Source organism: Condylura cristata, unplaced genomic scaffold (assembly GCF_000260355.1).
Source record: "Condylura cristata isolate star-nosed mole 26May11 unplaced genomic scaffold, ConCri1.0 scaffold00014, whole genome shotgun sequence".
Classification (NCBI taxonomy): Eukaryota; Metazoa; Chordata; class Mammalia; order Eulipotyphla; family Talpidae; genus Condylura; species Condylura cristata.
This window is the reverse complement of record NW_004567115.1, coordinates 22846141-22868140: the sequence shown is the minus strand read 5'-3', so window position 1 is coordinate 22868140 and position 22000 is coordinate 22846141. Positions and strand designations below refer to the sequence as shown.

At 37.6% G+C, this 22000-nt stretch overlaps 1 protein-coding gene across 1 annotated transcript in view; it reads right to left on the bottom strand.

The window, feature by feature from the left end:
- KCNU1 (potassium channel, subfamily U, member 1) overlaps positions 1 to 20966 on the bottom strand; it is a 108160-nt gene extending 87194 nt beyond the window's left edge. Inside the window, exons 1-7 of the mRNA XM_012724777.1 lie at positions 20772 to 20966; positions 17540 to 17656; positions 7601 to 7662; positions 6491 to 6581; positions 3865 to 3976; positions 2525 to 2600; positions 1306 to 1381 (exon numbers count right to left, since the gene is read on the bottom strand). Coding sequence (XP_012580231.1) covers positions 1306 to 1381; positions 2525 to 2600; positions 3865 to 3976; positions 6491 to 6581; positions 7601 to 7662; positions 17540 to 17656; positions 20772 to 20966 — 729 coding nt within the window. The remainder of the gene's footprint in view (positions 1 to 1305; positions 1382 to 2524; positions 2601 to 3864; positions 3977 to 6490; positions 6582 to 7600; positions 7663 to 17539; positions 17657 to 20771) is intronic.
- Between the last annotated feature and the right edge of the window lie 1034 nt (positions 20967 to 22000).

Genomic DNA, 22000 nt, shown 5'->3' with positions numbered 1-22000 from the left:
GTGGTGCAATGGGTTAGGACACGATACTGCAAGCTAGCCATAGCCACTTCAGTGTGAGTTTGATCCCTGGCCAGGGAGCTGACCCACATGGCATGGCAGATCTCTCCTGTCTTGCCCGCTGCTCCTCTCAGCAGTGTACTTTGTCCATCTGCCTGTTCTGCTCCCCACTCTGTCTCTGGTGAAGCCTCTGGCCGTCCCTGAGCCTCTGGCCTGTATCCCAGGTCTGTATGCACAAATAAATAAATCTTAAAAAAAAAAAAAAAGTAAGTATGTCAAATAAAATATGCACGTAGCCAACTTCAGCCTGAGCATCTATGTTCGATGATTATGGAAGGCAAGAGAGTTCTTCTATTGTGGCCTCTCTTCCAGCATTCCCTTGCCTACAGTTCTGTGATGTAGAGGGTCTTTTCAGGGACAACAATGATCGCTGCTCAGTCAAATCCCAGGTGCAGAGATCAGCCTTTACGGCACTGACAATGCTTTTCAGAGAAATCTCTCTCCTGCTTTATCACGAGGAAGGGTGTTACTGTCTTCATATTTCTTCAAGGTTCCTATCATGTAATGACATAGTAGTTGACATTTTCCTGGGTGAAGTGGATATGATGTTACACATTTTTTTCTCTTTCTGGCTATTGTTAGAATTAATTTTGAGAGCAAGATTTGAGCAAAAACAAGACTGCTATATATTTTTCTGTTTGTTTTTCAAAAACCTTTTCAGGCTTTTAATATCCCACTTCAGTTCTACATTTGCTAATGACTGCTCCTCAACTGTCCTCTGGACAACAAAGTAGTTTCTTTTCTATCACTGAAATCCATTTGTTACATGATGATTATGTGTAATAAGAACTAGCCTTTCCTGTGTGCAAAAGAGGCAACTACATATATAGATTAATTTTAGAATCATGAAAGCCCCAAATTTCTCTGCAACTCAGCAATTCCACACACTATCTCCACCTGCTGCCCCCTCCACCTTTACTCCCCCCCCCACACACACACAATTCTCCAGGCTTTTCATTTCTATGACTCTTTATTCCTCTTTAAAATTATGGAACACCAAAGAAAATAGAGTGATGAAGTTTTTCCTATTGTTGTAATTTTGAATGGCAAGCTCATTAGATCTACATATTTTGAGTATAGGAGTTAGATACTTGTGAGAAACATGGGGATGGAAAGAACTCAGGGGATCAGAAAGATTAACGTGATAGTGTTAGTGTTGAAACAGAAGTTCAGGTTTACATCTCATTTGTTCAGAGGAGGGGGCATGCATGGTGCAAGGCAACATTAAAAGGTTGATTAGACGCTTACCAGATGAATGAATCCTGCAGCAGTAAACCAGGTACTGAGAACTATTGATAACAGCTTGGAAAACTTTACTGAAGTGCTAGAAAAACAAGGACAAAGAGCTGTTGGGTTCCAACGAGTTCCAGAATAACGCAAATACCCTAGTCCTCAAAACCCTAGTCCTCAAAGTGTGGTTCATGGCCTAGAAGTAAAGACACTGCCTGGGAGTGTTTGAAATGCATGACTCCAGGTGCCACCCTTGACCTACAGAGCTGCCTTGTTCCAAGGTCCTCAGGTAATTCGCATTCTTATTAGAGTTTGAGATGCACACACTAAAACTCACCTTGTTACACATTTGTTCAGAGAAGTGCAGATTTGGTTGTCACCATTAGACTTATATTACAGTGCTTTTTAAAAAATACTATTATGTGTTTCATCATAAAACCAGTTTGATAGGTTGCTGTTATCTTACAATAGTACAAAATGCAGTATCCTAGGAATCTAAAGAGTAGGCTTCAAAATGAAATTTCAGATCACAAAGATATACTCTCTTATTCCTGAATTCAAACCAGTATCTTTGATCTGAAATCTCTATTGTTTTCAAGCAGGGCTACCTAGCACATGTGAATAGCCCTGCTTGATCCCATTAGTACATAAACATTTAGCAGTGAAATCCACCTGGCCTGTTGAATTTCAAGCTTCTGGTGAAATCATAGGCATGGATATTTTGAGTGGGTTACATGACACTAAACAGCTTAAAGTCTTAGAAAATTGTTGCTCAACAGTGGTTTTTTTTTTGAGACACGTGGATCACTATTTCTATAAGCAACGGTTTGCTGCTTCTTCTGGACAGCTCTCACACTCAGGAATACAATTATATTTCTAGGCGGGAGAGAGTCCCAAGACCTAGAAACAAATGTGAGAGAACCTCTGAGTTGTTTTGATTATTTTTGGAGTGTGGGGAGAGTGGCGGAGTGCACATTATCAGTCCAGAATTAAAGTCTAAATGAACATAAGTGTTGCAACTACACAATAAAGAAGAAACAAAGGCCTACAAACTTATTGGCCAGTGTGTGATGTTAATGTAATGGGAGAAAGGAAGGGAATATCTCAGGGGCTCAGGAATTTCATGACTTTTGCTCTGAAATTCTGATGGAAAACCAGTTGAATTGAAGGCATCGTTTACATTGTAATTTTCCAAACCAAGACGGTAAGTAGTACCACAGGTGGGGCTGGCAATTACCTGGTCTTGACGGCTCGCAGCATCTGCAAGATCTGAGGGAGTTCGAGCAGCCGCAGAGCTCTTAAGAACCTTAAACCTGTAAAGCAATCATAGAAAGCAGTACAAAGAAAAGGGCCATTGCGGGTAGTTGTCTTAATTATGACTACGCTGGGACTGCTTACTTTCATTCCCTCTCTGAAATGATAACATATACTATGTCGCAAGTTAAAGGACATAAACTTGAATTCAAATCCTCAACCTGACACTTAAAAAGATGTTGTAATCTAAAACAATCCTCTTAATTTCTCTACCTACTCATCTGTAAAATGGGGGTTATAAGAGGACCTACCTCGTCATGTAATATACCTACCTCTTCATGTAATATACCTCCTATATTCAATTAGTCCTGCCTTGCATGTAAAAGTACTGCTCATACTTTACTCCTCTTTAGAACAGAGAACAAATCATCCATAATCCATTTAAATTCCATAGTATAACATCTTTATAATATGCATATGATATCAAGTGTATGCCTGATGTTTTACTTTATAAAGGTTAATAGTAACAATTGTGAGAAGTAGCTTATAGATAATATCATAAAATCGAATTAAAAATGATGAGTCACATAACTTCCGTGCTCTGCCAATATATCCATCTTAAAGATTAAGCAATTAATTAAACAAATCTTTAACATATCTTAACATGTCTGGATATTGATTTGTTCCTTTCAAAAACTGAAGCAGGTATTTTATCTTAACATGGGGGTTAGGGCCTCCCCTTTTCACAGTTCATAAGGGACCTCAGCAACAGGTGTCATGGGGGATATTAGGGCCTTGCCTCTCAGGTTGTGGGTGAGATCAGTTCAGAAACAAATACTGGCTGTGCATCAAGTACATCCATGGCTACTGAGTACAAAAGTAATGGGGCCTCCGTAGTGGCACAAGGGGTTAAGTCTCAGCACTGTCAAGCTATGCCAGCCACAGCAGCATGGATGGATCCCTGGCCAGGGAGCTGACACACATGCTGAGGCAGCCCTCGCCTGTCTCATTCCCAATTCCCCTCAGCAGTGTACTTCAATAGATCTGCCTATTCTGACATGAAGTTTTGAAGATTCAATGTCATTCTGTCTTTGGTGAATCCCCTCACCCTTCCCTGCACTGTTGCTCAATGCTACAGTTTTTTTATGCATAAATAAATAAATCTCTAAAGAAAATGAATTCTGAAAATATATTAATAACAATGCTGTACAAAAATAGTGGGGAATTATTTAAATTATGCTTTCAAGAAAAATGGAGGATACTTATGAATGAGTATTGAGGGTTTTTTTAGAGATTTTTTCCTGATTCCCTCAGCACACTTACCTAGCCAATTACTCTTTAAATAATAAGAAATAAAGGTTGGTGGGATAGTAAAGATGTCCACAATAGAATTCATCTCCATCCAGAACTTGATCTTGTCAGCAGCTGCCAAAAACTGAAATGGAAACAAGAGTACCATTGATTTTTTTTTTTTTACCCCAAATAATTTTAAAATGGGGGCTTCCCTGCTGGTCTAAGGGTTAAGTTTCACCACTATCACCACAAAGGCCTGAATGTCATGCCCTGCCAAGGAGCTAACTAACCCTTATGGCACAGAGGACTTTTCTTGTCTTGCCTACCACTCCCATCAGCAGTATATTTCTGTAGATCTCTCTGAACAGATTTCCCCACTCTGTCTGTGGTGAATCCTCTCTTCCCACACACCTCTGGCCTGAACCCCAGTTCTACACAAAAAAATAAACTATTTTTTTAAGATTTATTTATTTATGCTTACAGTACAGGCCAGAGGTTTGGTGGTGAGAAGATTCACCAGAGACAGAGTGGGGAGTAGAACAGGCAGTTCAATGAAGTACACTGCTGAGGGGAGCAGTGGGCACGTCAGGAAAGGTCTGTCACTCCATGTGGGTCAGCTCGCTGGCTGGGAATCAAACTTGTGCTGCAGTGGCTTCAGAGAGCCTGATAATGCGGTGCTTTAACCCACTGTGCCACCAGGGTGAGCTCTAAATAAACTTTTTTTAAGAAAATAATTTTAAAGTGGACAGCATGGCTTTATTCAGATATATTGTATTCATCAGCTGAAGATTTAATGTCATTCTAGTATACATATACCTTTATATAAATATTTATATAATTAGATAGTGTGTTTAGTGGCTATTCAATAGGTAACATGAACCTATTATGAACCTAATTTACTTAAATCAATCTAGAAAGACTCTCAAGCCTCAGATTAAATACCTTGACCTTCCTGCTGCTTTCAGAGTTATATTATATATAGGATATAGATAAATCCCTGCTGTGAACAATAAAGTTAATGATTTAGGATAATCTTCAATGGAAGTGGTACAGCCATAGTTGGTCAGTCTTTGTCAATGAGCTTCTCTATCTAGGTTAAGAAAGCAAGAATTTTCAAAAGGAAGCGTAGTTTGCTGTACAAAGATTTTGAGGATCAGTGTGGTCAGGGTAAGTTTTTAAGGAAAGTCATAGAAATAAATATAACATATAAACATTTATACACACACAGATATACTCTTGATCTTTGAACAACATGAAGGTTAGGACAGAGGAACTGCCTTCTCTCTGTGTATACTTATTGTTGACCCTCCTATGAGGGGATCCAAATTTGGGGACTCAATGCAGAAACATCAGGATTGGTTAAATCTGTGCATGTGGAACCTGTAGAGAGAACTATATCCATGAATAATTGAACCCAGTCATTCAAACCCGAGTTGTTCAAGGGTCAGGGTTTTGTGTGTGCGTATGTGTGTGTATAAAACCAAGTCTATTAGTTGCACTGAACGCATCTTTTCTGCAAACACTTTCACCACATAACTAATTGGAAGTTGGCTGTGAGGCAATTTTGCCATAAAAGAGGAAAGAAATAGCTGACAGGATGACAGTTTGGCTTCATTTCTCTGGCTTTATATTCTCTGATTTCACACTTTTAGTTAAGTTTGATCACTGAAAAGTACCAAGAAAGTATACAATACTGTGAACAAATGAAAAACTTGGGAGACTAGTGCTTAGGTGCAATCCAGGAAAGGAAAGTAGTTTGTTCAGTATAGTTTGGCATGAATCTACACATAGAGTATTTGTAAACATATATGAACATATTTTGTCTTTTAACTTTGTTACTACTTTTATGTGTTCATGATGTACTTTCAATGTCCCTCTTTTTTCTTTTCTGTTTTACTGAAAAAGAAAAGTAGTTTTTGGTGTAAGGTTGTCATGAATCTACCCACACATGCAAAGATTTCTTAATTTTGTTGCTAATTCTTCATGTTTCATCATGTCCTTTTGATGGCATTTTTATTTTTTTCTTTCTTTTCTCCTTTGTGACAAAAATGCCTTATGATCAATTAGTTAGGTGGCAAAAATGTTTATGGAAAAACTACCAGAACCATACGATACACATCTCCTATACATATATTCATTCATAGACCATATTTATTATCTACCCATGTACACAGAATAGAGAATTACATTGAAATCTAGAGTTAGGATGGATCCTCAATACATACATGTGGAATGAACGAAATATTTAATAAATGAGTATAAAAAAGATGCAAAGATATTTTATGTAGTTGTGTGTCACATATGTCATCAGGGGACTCAGTGACATTTCCAGAAGCTTATTCAGGTTCTGCCAGCTTGTGACAATCAGTAAAGCTTTCTCAGTGGGAGGTGGGAAGCCAATAAAGAGGATTCTGTGACAGGGTGATGATATTTAAAAAAAGGAATCGTTTTCATTTGCATTGGAATTTTTGGCCTGATACACAGTTTCATGAGAGAGAATTTGACTTCTCATACATTTAACATTTAGGGCACAGGCCCGGCTCTAGTTTTAGAGACTGAAAACACAGGCAGATTGTATAACTAAAGCACGCACAAATCTCTTTATGTTGTGCCTGTTGTGTTTGTCTGTTTACTCCCGCTTTCAATAGGTACTTACCCTCAACCCAAAATAGAAACTAAAGAAAGCATTGAAAGTCAAATCAATGGGAATGGTTTTGTCTTGGTATGAAGAACAGCTTCCAACAGGACTGAAAAAGAAAAAGGACAATTTACAAAAATGAACATTTTTAAAAGTGTTTTTGCTATAGGACCAATAAAAGGACAGGTAAACAATTTTCTATTTATTCAGCATGAATAGCCCATCCAGATGCTTCAGTTCAGATATGAAGAGAAATTATTTTTCTTCTAGGAGTAGAAATATGTATGAATACCACCACTATGTTGTGTGTGCATGGAGTTGAAAATAACAGGAAAATTACATGTTCTTCCTTTCAGGGTTTATTGGTTCTAGTCCATTTTATCATTGGAAATGAGTATTCAGAGGACTCCTGGTTGGAGAGATCATTCGTCCAGTCAGGACAGTTTGTCTTTCATGCTTCCCTGATATACAGTTACTACAACTCAAATGAAGTAATCTGAACCAAATTAGAAGAATTTCTTAAAAGACCCGTAAGGAATTCGCAAAGTAAAGACTACTGACTTCCCTAGTATATTTAAAGTTGTCTGAATTTTGTGTCCTTACAATTCCAATACTATTTCCAACATCATTTCCAAAGAATCAGTACAGAGTTTGGATTTGGTAGGTTGAGTCCTTCAGAGAACTTGTTCCTTTATTCCCAGGTGAGGTGAGGTCTAGCATTTTCTTTTCTCAAAAACCATTCAAAGTTGTTTGAAACCTATGAGAAATGTTGTAATCACTACAGGATGTGTGCTGTGTGCTTCAACACCTAAGGAATCCAAAGGTGTGAGATAACCTCATAAGTGACTCAGGGTAGAAAACTGGAGAAAACGAGGTTTAGAGTCTCAGAGACACTACAGTGTGCAAAGCACCCGATTCCTAGCAGCATGGAGAAATGTAAGTCAGCAAAGTCAAGCAAGTTTTGATATTTGTGTAATTGTGTTTAATGTTTCATGGGGAGAGCTAAACATGTATCCATATGTGTGTGTGTGTGTTTGTGTGTATTCAGCATTGATCCTGAGAGGAAATCCCAAATTAGCTGGCAATCTACTGATACAGCAGACAATAGTGATCGGGGATTTTACTTACTCAGTAGAGTTGATGAAATAGATCACAAGAGATCCAATGCTTAGTACAAAGACAAGGATCACCTAAAAAACAACAAAAAGAGAAACAAATCCACTTTATTGACATGAATATAGATGAATAAACAATCCAAATTTATTTATTTTTTTTTATTTATTATGTATCTGTCTGGAGAGAAAGATTTTTCCAGACATTCATTTATGCTAGCATTCATTCAAGAAAAACTAACTAAGCCTTTAGTGAGTATTCAATAAGTGAATGTTGAAATCACTACCCATTTTTTTTTCTTTTTGTTGAGATAATGTTGGTTTGCAGGTTTATCTGTGTTTCAGAAGCATAGGAGATCTCCCCTCAGGCTGTGTTACCTTGTCACACCCACCATCTAAAACAGTGGGCTCCCTCCCCACTTTGCTCTTGGCCCACACTCTCCCCTTTTACAGCCTTAGTCCTAATGTTAGCTTTTTAGGGTTTGTTGTCAATTTGACAATGGACAGGCAAGACACTGTAACTCTGATAGTACACTAAAGTTGTATAATGCTGTGGTCATTTTAACAAAGTCAACTTTTCCATTCTGTGAGCATGGAATATCTCACAGAATGGAAGTTTTTGGTCTTCTATTTCTTTTAAAAATGTCTTATGGTTTTCATCATGCTGGTTTGTTCAACTTCATTGTTAAATTTGTATCTTCCAGTTTATTGTTTGCATGCATGTAGGAATGAACCTGATTTTTTACATTGCTATAGTAGCCTGCCAATTCGATGTGCTGTTTTTTTTTTTTTTTCTAATAGTATTATAATGCACTCTTTAGGTTACAGAACAAGTGTCCAACAAAAGATGAATGGATTAAGATGAGGTATATATGCACAATGGAAATTTACTCAGCTTTAAAAAGGATGAAATCTTGTCTTTTGCCACAAAATAGAACTGAAGAAAATTATGCTAGACAAATTAAGGGGAAGTTAAACATCATAAGATTTTATGCATGTGGACTACAAAGAAGTAAAACAAAGGAATAGTCAAAACTAAACCAAAGACAAACCTTGAAATATGTCCATAGAGTTGAGACTACCAGAAGTGGGGAACTAATCAGACAGGAACCCAGTGGATGTGGGTAGAGGATTATGGGTGCTTTTGTGGCAATATATATTTGAAGAGGTGTGAACCAGTTTCCTCTATCAGATATATTGTTATAAATCAACATAAATTCAATAAAAATAATGCAATTAAAACAAAATGAGGCCCTCCCTGGTGGTGCAATGGGTTGGGATGCAGCACTGCAAGCTAGCTGAATGCCTCAGTGTGAGTTCAGTCCCAGCCCCGGAGGTGATCCACTGGAGTGGCAGACCTCTCCTAGCTCGCCCACTGCTCCCCTCAGCAGTGTACGTCATCGATCTGCCTCTTCTGCTCCCCACTCTATCTCTGGGGAGTCCTCTCATTTCCCCTGCACCTCTGGCCTGACCCGAATTCTGTATGCTTTTTGGAAACTACCAATATCATGCAACAAGCCTAAAGAATGCTATACAGATATATCAAACATTAAAATGTATGTCACACCAAAAGAAGGCACTAGGCACTACCAGTCTGAGAACACTGTTCAGTGAGTCAGGTGGAAATGGGAAATAATTCTGGTAGATCTATATATGTCTTTATTCTAGAGGGCAACATCAGCAAGTGCTGGCCATTTGGGAGGCATAGAAAGGTCTGTCTAAGCCAGAAAGGCTATGAACTAAAGCCAACTGACAATATAAATATAGCATGCAGAGATACACAGAGAATAGAGATTGGAGTCTGTTTTATTTGTCTAAATGCCTCTGATTTTCTATTAAAAATGGAACTACTCAAGTCAAAATATACAAAAAAGAGTAGCAACCAATCACTTAATCAATAATGGCAACAATTAACAATTAGCCAGTGGGCACTACTTAGTATGCCTTGGATGCTTTATAAGCACTGTATATGTCTCTCTGTATTACTTTTTACTGTATAATAATATTATCAGTACATGAATTAGTACTTTCTCAAAATTACACTGTAGGAACTAGAGGAGCTAATGTTGGATTCACAATCATCATGTAATTCTGCTTCTCTAGTAAGAGAGTAGGCTGTGAGGCAGTTCTTAGTGTGTATCCAATAAGCATTCTTCCTTCTTTACTAACAGACTTGCCATGTGTTAGAAGACAATAAAATCTAGATATCCTATTATGCAGCAAATTCAATCTCTAACTACTATAAAGACCAATGAAACAGGACCATAAAGGAGAATAATTCTCTTGGTAAAGTAACAATTAAATGCATTCTTAACCCATAAAATAACAAAAATCCAGCTACCTGATACTTATAAGAGGCATGCTTAAAAGGCAATAGGGCAAAGATTGAAAGTATGAATAACATGAAAGCCTGTTACATTCTAATATTCTACAGTACTCCAGGCAGGAAAAACAAAATATGGAAAAAAATCACTAAATATGACAAAAATGAATATTTCATATTGTTAAAAGGCACAACCAAGAAGCTATAATAGGTAATGTTATACACTAATTGATGTTATATAAAATATGTAATTCAAAATCCTTTGGCAAAGTAAGATATTTGATAAAGCTATAAAATTATAAATGAGAATTTTTGGCATGCCTCTTTCAATCAGATAGCAAATAATTAAGACTATGGATAAAACATATAACATAATTAATAGTGCTTACATATCAAACAGATAATACATATGCTTTCAAAAGTCCATTAAATAGTAGTAAAAATTGATCATGCACTAGGTAACAAAGAATTTCCCCATAAATTGTATAAACTAGAAGTCATAAATGCAATGATATTCTTAGAGCATAAATTTTACTAAAGGAGAAAAGAGAGCCACTCTAACCTCAAGAAAATAAAAGCATACAATATTCCTCTAAAGAGATCATGAATTAAATGGGAAATCAAATTAAAATTTAAACAACTTATATTTGAATTATGCATCAATAAAAATAAGAACTTTACTTGCCAAATCTATAAGATATGGTCAAGGAAGTACTCTGAAGGGGAAAAAAAAATTGTAAACCAAATTCAGCTCAAGAAGTTGAAGAGTTTAGCACATCCCTGATGGGCTAGTGGTAAAGGCAGTGAGAGCCTCATGGGACCAGGTGCCTGGTGGGCTCTGTGCTGGCCTGAAGCTTCCATGCTGATGGGGATGGGGGGGGGTTGGCGGGTTGGGGGCAGAGGAGGAGGACCCAATACAGGGTTTCTCAAACTGAGGAGGAATATTACCACCAGCACATGGCAGAGTGAATGCTGAGGAAGTACCAAGCCCAGCTCAAGCCCAGGTTTTGTGCTTACCAAAACTATCAAATGATGAAAAAAACCTCCCGTGTTTGGATTCCCAGGGACTAGTAAATTGCCCTACATTATGTGAGGAAGAAACATAGCTGCTCTAGCAGTGCTTAGAACTCTCAGGGCGGTGCCTGGGAAGCCCCGGATGAAGTAGTTTGAGAAGGACTGCTGCTTGCTCAGAGGGACAGGCAGCCATTGAACTTCATTGCTATGCTATGGTCCTGCTCTTGGTGGAAAAGCTTCAGCCTGTGATGGGCTGATAACACCTCCTAAAGCGGTGGCCTAATGGATGGCCATTCCTACCAGTGGCCTTGACCATTAAAGCCTGGGAAAGAATACCTGCAGATGCTGGTGTCTGAGACGCTGTTGCACAGCCTGCTGGAGGCTTTCGGGGGTGCTCAGGGGACTCACAAGGAAGCATGATGTGTATAAATTGGCTAAGAGAAATGGCACCTGGCTGGCTACTGCTGGTGGGGAGGGGGGGAGGGAGAAGGTCCTCTGCCTCAAGGCATAGTGTGAGCTGCTGCCATGGTAGAAAAACATGGTGGCTCAAGAATGCCTCTTTTGTAGAGCAAAGTTTACAAGACACAAGACTGACAAGCCTGCTATTTCTTCTTCTTCTTTTTTTTTTTTTTTGGAGGCGGTGCTAGAACCTTGTCCCATTTTCTAGCAAAGGAGAAACAAGTTGACTTGTGGATTTTTCCCAAGAAACTCAAAGAGTAAAGCTTGGGATGATACATACACAAATACACAACAGATTTAATATCCAAAAAGGTTTACTGGAACATTGTCCCCTGAACCGGTGGGGTAGCATGTGTAGTATTGTTACAGGGTAGCCCAGAGGGGACTGGGCTGCCTGTCTGTGGGGCCTCACTCGCATGCTCACAATTCAGTTATATTGCAAGTACACACAAAAGGGTCAATAATGAGTTTATTTACAAAACGGGAAGGAATAGGAAACAACCCAGGGAAAGAGAGCGGTATATAAAGTAACTGGAAGACATTACCCACTTGGCTGACTGAAAACACCAAGTCACGCTGTTTATCGAAAAAGAGAGAGAGATGCAGTTGCACCATATTAATCCCCCAAATGTCCCAGAATTCCTGCTAGCTCCACCCTTGGGTCCTCGCAGTTCTCTCCCTAGTACTGCTGGGAGTTGTAGTTTCCAATCACTGGAGTAGGGGGTAGTAGAGTCCAGAAAGCTGGAGTAGGCGGTGGAGTCCATAAGACTCTGCAGAGTTCCTTTAGGACATCCTTCCCCTTAACAGTATAATCACTTATTAAAACTTAGTAGAAGGGGAAAAAAATCAAACCAAGGGGGAAAATATAATGTTAAAATTAAGAGGGATTGAAAGTACTAATTATATTTACATATATTTATAGTGTGAGACTAATGAAATGCATAAATCTCCGCCATATTAAGTGAGACCAGACATGGAGGAAGGAACATGACCTGTGAGGAGAGAAAGAGATGGATGTGAAGTAGGAGTAGTGAGAAAAGAGATTCTTATAACAGTGGAGTTTAGTCTATGCAGTGGACAAAGACAATTTAGGCATGTTCTGCAACAGTTCAGTTTCCTTGGAAAAAGTTCTCCGAGCTTCAAAAAACAAAACTTTTCACTTAAAGATAAGGCAGTTGATTCATTTATTGTCCAAACACATAGGCTTTTAGGAACAAGAGACCCTATTAGTTTGCTATAGTTTTTGTTTCTCTCCCCAACTTTTTTTTTTTCTTGTTTAGGCTTGCTGTTGATTTCTCTGTTGAGTTATTTCAGATAATCAGCTGTTTTATAACTCCTTAATTTCTTACTATTTTTATATGCATTGTGTTTAGATTTAAACTTTTATTTTTTTTACCTTTTAGACCTATACTTCATTTAATATCTACCATATTAAGATCTCATTGCTGTGCAATAAATAAAGAACAACTGTTTTCTCATACTATCAGTGTGAGGGGTAGGTAATTTTTTCATTACCTTTATGCTTTAAATATTCTTAAATCATGTTGGTTTCTCTGATTCATAAATAATTCATAATTAAATTATTTATGAATGTTTGTCAGGGCTTTGTTTTTGGTTCTTTTTCCTGGGTTTATCCATTATTTTCTGTATTTACTGTACTTTATTTACTGCAGTTAACATCATCTGACTATATAAGTTTTATAATTGGACTGTTTTTGGTGGCCTAATATATATTTAATTTTTACAAACCATCAATAGAAATTTGAAAGTTTAATTTCTGTTTTTAGCATATGAAGTTTCCATGCCTATCAATTCTTTCTTATTAATTAAACTCTATTGGTTTTTATGCTTATTTTTTAAATCCTTATTTATTTATGCATACAATAACTGTGGTACAGGCCAGAGGTACAGGGAGTGAGAGGATTCACCAGCGATAGATTGGGGAACAGAACAGGTAGGTTGAGGTACACTGCTGAGGGGTACAGCAGGTGGAAAAGGAGATGTCTGCCATGCTATGTGGGTCATCTCCTTGGCAGGGGATCTAACTCATGCTGCAGTGGCTATGGGTAGCTTCATAGTGCAGTGCTTAACCCCTTTGTGCCACCAGAGGGAGCCTCTCTTTCTGCATGTTTTTATGCTTCATGTTTTTTCATATAGTATGTTATATGTTTTGTATGACTTGTTTTGAAATAGGTAAAGTAAAAGCTCCTATTACCAATATGTTTGCAATATTTTGCTTTTATTATCTCATTAATTACTTATCTTGAAGTTATATTTTTGGTGCAGTGATAACTATCATGCTATATCTTGGTTGAGATATATTTCATTGATATCACAAAGGTTATGTGTTGAGTGTATCATACCCACAAGTTCTGTTGAAGTCCTTACCCATAGTACCTCAAAAATGACTATGTTTGGAAACAGGACTTTTGCAGCTATAATCAAATTAAGGCCATAAGGACTGAATATAATTCAATATGGTCATGTCCTTATAAGAATGGGAAATTTGTTGTTGAGATTAACGGAGACAACATTCTCTGTATTATATGTGAAAATGAAGATAAATATCTGGTACATTTATAAGTCAAGGAATGTCAAAAACTACCAACAAGCTTCCACAAGCTAGAGAGGTATGGTAAACTCACAACCCCAGAAAGAACCAAACCTTGAGAGTGAGAAGAGTATCATGTTAGCATGGGATCCTTCCTTTGTTACTTCTGTTTAATCTACAACTAATAGGACAGCTATAGTTCATCAAGTGTTCCTCTTTTTATCACATCAGGACCCCAGAGAGATGCCCAGTGTGTCTGACAGTGGGAAGATCGGGGCCAGTGAAGGCATCGGAGCTGGAGGAACAGCCCAATCCATAATCCCAGTGAGGGGCCAGCACAGACAGTGTAGATACCTTTACCTTCAGCCTAAGAAAACCCCGTGGTGGTGGAGACAAGGAATAGAAACCCTGAGGAAGGGAGAAGTAACAAAAGCATGCATGATAGCAACTCCCCATTTCATCTCTGCTGCCACAGTTCAGGCCAGAGCAGCTCAATCAAAAAATGAGCAGAGGATCTTAATAGACACTACTCCCAGGAAGACATACACATGGCCACCAGACAAGGAAAGATGCTTACCATCACTTATCATTAGGGAAGCGCGAATCAAAACCACAAGGAGTTAATAACTCACATTTGTCAAAATGACTTATCAAAAAAGACAAGAAACAGAAAGAGCTGGCAAAGATGGGACATAGACTGCACTGTTGTAAACTGGTGTAACCACTGTGGAAAACAGTATGGTGATTCCTCAGCAAATTAAAAATAGAAATGCCATATGATTCAGCTCTACCTCTCCTGGTATTTATCTGAAGAATACAAAAAAAAAAAAAAAAGAACTGTTTACACCCCTATGTCATTGCAGTATTATTTTCAATAGCCAAGACCTGGAAACAATCTAAACACCCATATGTGGATAAAGATGATGTGGCATATATGTACAATACCACTCAGCTAATAAAAAGGATCAAATTCTGCAATTATGACAAGATGGATGGATATAGAAGGTATTTTGCAAGCTGAAAATACCACGTGGAGAAGAACATAAGTTGTACAATTTCATTCAGGACCTGCTACAGGGAAGATAATCAAATACATGAACCAGGGAAACAAAGCAAAAACAGATTGTGAAAAGATTATGGTGGTTATTAGAGGGAAAGTGTGATGGTGGGGTGGGTAAAACTAGCAAAAGAATCAGTTGTATGATGGTGAACAGAGATTAGACTTTTGGTGATGACCATAATTTAATATACATGGATTTCAAAGTATGGTACATCTGAAAATTGCATGATGTTTACAAACAATGCTAGTTCAATAAAAAAAGAAAATAACAAGTATTGGCATGGAGGTAAAGAGATTGCAAAAGAAAAAGGAATGAATCCTTGATCTTAGACTCCAGAACACTGACACAATTTATTTCTGTTTTTTAAGCCATTTATTTTGTGATACTTTGCTACCGCAGCCCTAGTAAACCTTGTTTGGCTTTAGTTATTGTTTCTGCCTTAAGTCAAATTTATGTGACATTAAAACTGTATTCCTAATTCCTATTTTAATTTACCTTGCATGCCATTGATAATTCCTTTATTTTCTCATTCAGTGCCTTTTAACTTTTAAAAAATCTAATTAGACTATGTCAAACCCATATTTAAGGAAAAACATTAATGACCACCTGTTGCATTAAAATAAGTGCACTGTGATTGGCTAGCCCTGCTCCTTACTATAACACACACATGCTTCTCCAGGCTCCTTTCAGACCTCATCCTCCTCTGCCCACTTGACTTGTTACACTGGAGTTTCATTTTGATACCTTCAGTAAGAAATCTCCTTATTTTGTGCTCTTTTTGGGAATCTTGTCCTCTCCATTCTTCCATTGGTCCTTCTGGTTTTTCATGCATCAGCTCAAATCTTCACTTTTCAGAGATTTCTTCCCAGATCACTTTATCTAATTGACCTAACTCCGTAACTACCCAAATTCTCAAACACATCATTCATAACTCCCTTCACAGCATTGATCACCATCTGAACATATTTATTTTTATCCCCACTGAAATTTAAGTCCCATTAAATGCAAGCAAGACCTTAATCACATTTTTTATTTGTGTTTTCATATAAATGTCTGCCTGGCATGTGTTTTGCTGAGAGGAGGTGAGAGAATTACAAAGATAAAAAACAAGGAAGGATTATCTCATTTAATCATTTTGTAATAAAATGTTTGTGAGGAACCCCTATTGAGAGTCTCAATTATATGTTTCAGTGTTAGAGTATTTACTCTAATTTGACCTTTGCACCATGCCTCCTATTGTTTCAACTACATAATCAGACTGAAGCAATGATTTTTTCATCACTGAAAAAGTACTTTTACTGGTATCAATGATTTTTCCTTCTCCCTCTCTCCATATACAGGGCTCATACAGTCAGTGGTGTAAGCTCTCTTCTGCTTTACCCCAGAAATCTTTCAACATTATCACCAGTATTATCCTCATACAGTCAAACATGATTTGAATATTTGAAAAGCTCATAACCAAGAAATCATGATCAGAAAGAATCACAAATCTTCCTACAACAGCTAAAACCGATAGGGATTTAAGAAAAGCGACCAAAACCTGACAAGGCAGGAAGAAGAGAGACACCTTCCCAGGTGATTCCACATCTCCTGCAGATTTCATAAAAGCAATTTTACCTATATACTTCCAAATAAGTATAAAATGAATTATGTCTGAATTAAGCAGCAGTAACTAGAAACAAAGCAATACTTTTACTAGAGATAAAAACAAGAGAGTGTTCTCTATTTCACACATATTATCTTCCACCAAACCACCATCTGATGGCAGTATACCCTCAAATTCCAGACTTTTAAATATTTCAGATCAAATGATGATCGGTGCAATATTCGTTGATGAGGCATTTGCTATTCCCAGACAATGGGATATAAACACCTTATTGAAATTGTCTGTGTCTCAAGGAATTTACAGTACACTGGGGGTCATAGACATATGTACAGATAATTTTAATAACTGCTCAATTAATATTACAGAAGCTTCCAAGGATTCTCAGCCTATGGAAGATAGTATGGACTCTTTACCCATGGGCATAAGGTTAAGAATTCCTGCAAATATGATGCTGAGAATAGTTCTAATTTATGCAAGTTGTTTCAATTAAAACAAGAAGTAAAACACTAAATATCATGTAGGGGTAAAAAAGACTAGTTTGGATAATAAATAAGAGGTTATTGGAATTAAGGAAAGGAAAATAGCTGTATTTTTTCAAAACAGATGGATCGACTGAACATCACATTTTTTGATTATCTAATATAGGCCAGATAGATCTAATATATATCTAATAAAAGCAGGACAAAATTCATCAACCTTTGCCATAATAAAGACTTTTTTCCTACAGAATAGGGTGACAGTGAATGTAAAGTATAATGCTAAATAATTACAATCACTCCAAAAAAAAAGTCAAATAACAGAAAAAGTGATGGACTTATGGAGATCGGGTTTCCTACCAAGAAATACCAGATATGTATCTGGGTGGTAAGCTTATGTAGAGTGATTATAATCAGCCTCATGGTTGAAGTCCACTAGTAAACTAACAGTGAAAATCTACTTACCAACACTTGCCCCACAAAGGTCTGTGCAGAAAGCAACATTTCTATACGATCACGGAATATTCCATGGAAGTGGAGGCTGTCGAAACGCTTTTTGAGAATACCACCTGATAAAATTAGCTCCTATAAGCAAGAGAAAGGAATTGAGAGTAAGCTGGATCTCAAAGCAAATACTATGTTACGTATGGTGATGGAGTCTCCTGCTGTGCTACCAGCCAGAATCACTCCACCTTGTCCAACTGAGAGAACCTTGAAGTTGTTTGTTCAGTATTTCATAAAATGAATGTCATTGGGCTTGCATTTTACTGATTTTCTGCACAGATTTTAATCCTGAATTCTGCAGTCCTCATCATGCCTTTCTCAGATGTTCTCAGTCCCAGACCCTTCTAAGTAACATTATTGTGCTGATCAGGATTGAGCACAACATGCTTTTTTCTTCCTTGGGAATTAGGTTCTTATCCTTTTCTGTCAAAATACATAGACAAAGATTACAAATGGATTTTTTCAGGGCTCTCCTTGGTGGCACAACTGGTTAAAGCACTGCATGATGAAGCTTTCCGAAGCCACTGCAGCACGAGTTCGATCCCCGGTTCGGGAGCTGACCCACATGGCATGGCAGACCTCTCCTGACCCGCCTGCTGCTTCCCTCACCAGTATACTTTGTCAGTCTGCCTGTTCTGCTCCCCACTCTGTCTCTGGTAAATCCTCTTACCTACCACACCTCTGACCTATACCTCAGTTCTATAAACATAAATAAATCTTTTTAAAAAACAATGATTTTCAGGTAATTGCTTAAGAATCTGCCCTCCACAACCTCCTTTTTCTTGAGAGCAAAAGAAGGAAAATTTCAGCAATTTTATGTTGCCTTATCTGGCATCATGTCCTGGTGAAATTATACTCCTTCACAGTTACATAATTGTATAATTACATTATATAATTATTATATTTATAACTTATAATAATCTTATGAGATAGACACTGGAAGTATGAGCAAACCCACTTAAAATTGATAAGGAAGTCAAGGTGAAGATAAATTAAATGACTTTCCCATGAGCCAGCAATTGGAAAGACTAGAGTCTGAGAAAGTTTACCCCAACTGTGCTGGCCTTGAATTATCAGAGAAAGAAGAAAGTGAGCAAGGAATGATCACACCACGCTGAGACCCTCTGATGTTTACCAACCTCATTTTAAGTGCATCTGGGGTTTTAAAATGACCTGATTTTTCTACTATATTCTGAATGCTGGGAAAGTCCCACTGGGTGACCATCAGATACAGTTCACTTATTGATCAACAATTTGCCCTATAATGCCTAAGACTCATCATGTGCATTCCTGAGACGATGTCTGAGAATTGATTTTTAAAAATACATTCACTATGACATCAATAGGGCACTCATGTGAACTCCATCATCACAACAGAGATAGCTTCCATGGGAAAATAAACTGACCCTGAAATATAAAAAAAATTGGGCTTAGGAATGTAATCAATAATTTTTTTATTGATGTAACATGGCATGATAACACCATAAAAGTTTAGGTGTTCATCTTTGAGAATTAGCATATATATATACTTACATTAAATTTCACCACTAAAAGTTCAAAGCTATCTTTCGCCATACCAAAATTTCCTTTTCCTGATCTATACCCTTTTCACTTCTGATAACCACTAATCATACAGTCCAGACATTTTTTTTCCCCTCTACATACCATATATGTAAAGTCATAAAGTGTCTTTTCCTGTCTGGCTTATCTGTGCTTAGTGAAGGAAATCTTTTAAAAATGTAGATTTAAGGAGAAAATGATGACTTAACTTTTGAAAGCCAGCACCTAGGTTTGTAATATTTTGTATTAGGTCAACTTCCATAAGACTTAGGAAAAAAATACAGCAGACTCAATTTAATTGAGTAACACATTGAAAAGTCTTTTGACTTTAATCAAAATCTTCCCTCAAGATTCAAAAATAAAACAATATAGGATTCTGGTTGCTTAGATCCCACTTCTTAACATTTTATAAAATTTGCTTCCTATTTGAAATTAAAAGATATCTTGGGACTGAAGTTTGACATGAATTATATTCAAAGAAACAAGTGAAAAATACAGCAAATATCTATACTCCCTAGAACAAAAGTCCAAAGAGATTAAACATTCTCCAGATCAGGTGTATACTGAAAATACAAAAGTTGAGAGACCATGAGGAAGACTCACTATGCCATTTACTCAATGGACACTGTCAGTCTTGCTAAGAATTCAGTGCTTTAGAATTTTCTTCAATTTCTATGTCATAGTTTAAAATCCTTAATCTAGAAATAATTACTGGGTGAACTCATTTAGCAACAAAATCTATGAACTTCAATCCAAAAACCAGAGGATAATGAATGACTTTTAAAAGTACCAAGTAATTATTCATTCTGTTATCCCAGCATTTAGCTTTAAATCTTTTAAGCAAATTTTCAATATTCATTATAACACACCGGTGAAATGTGTTCTATTAAGGAAATTACTACACTCTATCAGAGAAGCAAATTTGGGAAGCAAAAATGATAACAAACCACACATGCAACAATCAAGTTCTTTGCCTTTAACCACTAGCAATAAGGCAGTCATTGTGTAATATTTGAAAGTTTTATTGTAAGTTCTTAAAGTCTGATCTGGATAAAATACCATCATTCTTATCATTCTCACTTGGCAGCTTTTAGTCAGCGACACCCACCCTCAGAAAGAAAAGGTGTTCTGGGTTGTGGCTGGATGGCACAGGCATGAGCAGCTCAGATTGTTGTGTTAACAGGTCGCAGGAGAGGCAGTATGCCTGTGTGAGTGCCAGTGCATCATACAGGAACAATCTGTGATGCTAGGTTGACCATGATAATCCATTTTGCCTCTCTCATAACACTTAGCACAACAGTCATTTTCAAATTCAAAAGGAAGGTGAAGACATGTACACTTTGGGGGTGGGGTGGTGGTGACCTCTGCTTTTTCACAGCTAACATTCATCATCATTCATCAAAGTCATTGCTTCTATGAAATCAGGAGACAAGCCCTGACTTTGTCTTTTTAGTCAGAGGTTTTTGCTTTGCACCCCAAAGCAGGATCTGCCTCTTTCCAAGACACCAGATCAGTGCTGATTCCATTCACCCACGGAAACTGTGTGAAACCTATATTGTTTTCTAAACACAAAAACATATGCCAAACCTGTCTTTGATCTTCATACAGTGGTATCCCTAGTAAGGACACTGACCAAGAGTATTCCTGTTCCCTTGATGTTTCGCCATTTTCTTATGGCCCTCCAAATTAGCCTGCAAATGAATAAGATGAGGAGTCCACTGAAGAAGGTCACAAAGGAGGAGAGAATAAAGGCTGCTTGGACCTCATAGGTGCAGTATATTTTCCCCAGGTCTTTCCCATTATCATCCCGTGACTGTGCTCGAAACATGAGGAGACGGAATTGTCAGGCTCCTGTGATGTCATGATCACATGGTAATAATTCCAACCAGGAGGGCTCAATGTACAGCAACGAGTGGTTCTGGAAAACTGGGCTGACTAACAACCACAGTATTCATTCACAGGGCACAAGTGAATGAGAGAAAGCCAGGTTCTATACGCTGGGTCTTCAGAAGACAAAAACTCTAGAAATAATTCTGCAGTTGACTTCTTTGTGACCTTGAGGAAATGACTCCCTTTGTGGTATGGTCAACAGGTCATACCACATATCTATCTAGCTTGTGTAGTTGAACCTCAGAACAACTCTTTGAGTGAAATTATAGCCAAGCAAGTGTGGTTTCTACACCTGAGAGGACATCAATTCTCAGTAATCTTGGGAGGACAGATGAAGAGAGTACAGCAAGATTTTTGCTCATCCTTTCAATACGAAAGGCACAGTGTGGAGAGAAGATATATTATAGAAGGCAAGTTTACAAGTGTGAACCATGGTAGTATCCTGTTTCTTTTTTAGGGGACCCTCCCCTTTTTTGTGTGTGTTTTATCCCTGCCCTATTGGCAACCCCTTTGGTCAAACAGAGGTAAATTTCAGAATGAGAGCAATTTCTTTTATTTTATCTATGTTTTCAAAGATGTAAGAAATGTCATGCCTTTCAGTGCATGTGAGTGACAGGCAAAATGTCAGAGTCAGCTATTGCCAAGATGACCTAACATGAGTGATGAGATCCATAAGTTTTCTTGTCCTTTGGAAGCTGCCATGACCTTGCTATGTGTCAAAGTGTTTCTAGAATAACTCTCTACATTTTCTAGAACTGCTGCCACAGTTTTATTTCTTTCCTTTAAGGTTATCTATGGTTTCTGTAAGATACTGTCGTTGAGCTAGCTAACTTACCCAGGGTGGTATTAGAAAGCACTCTAGGAGTCTGAAGTCCAGTGTTCCAGCCACAGTTCTTGTAAGTTACTGTGTGATGATGTCTAACACACCAATTTACTTTTCATATTTTCTTTTGTTGAAGATAATACCTACTT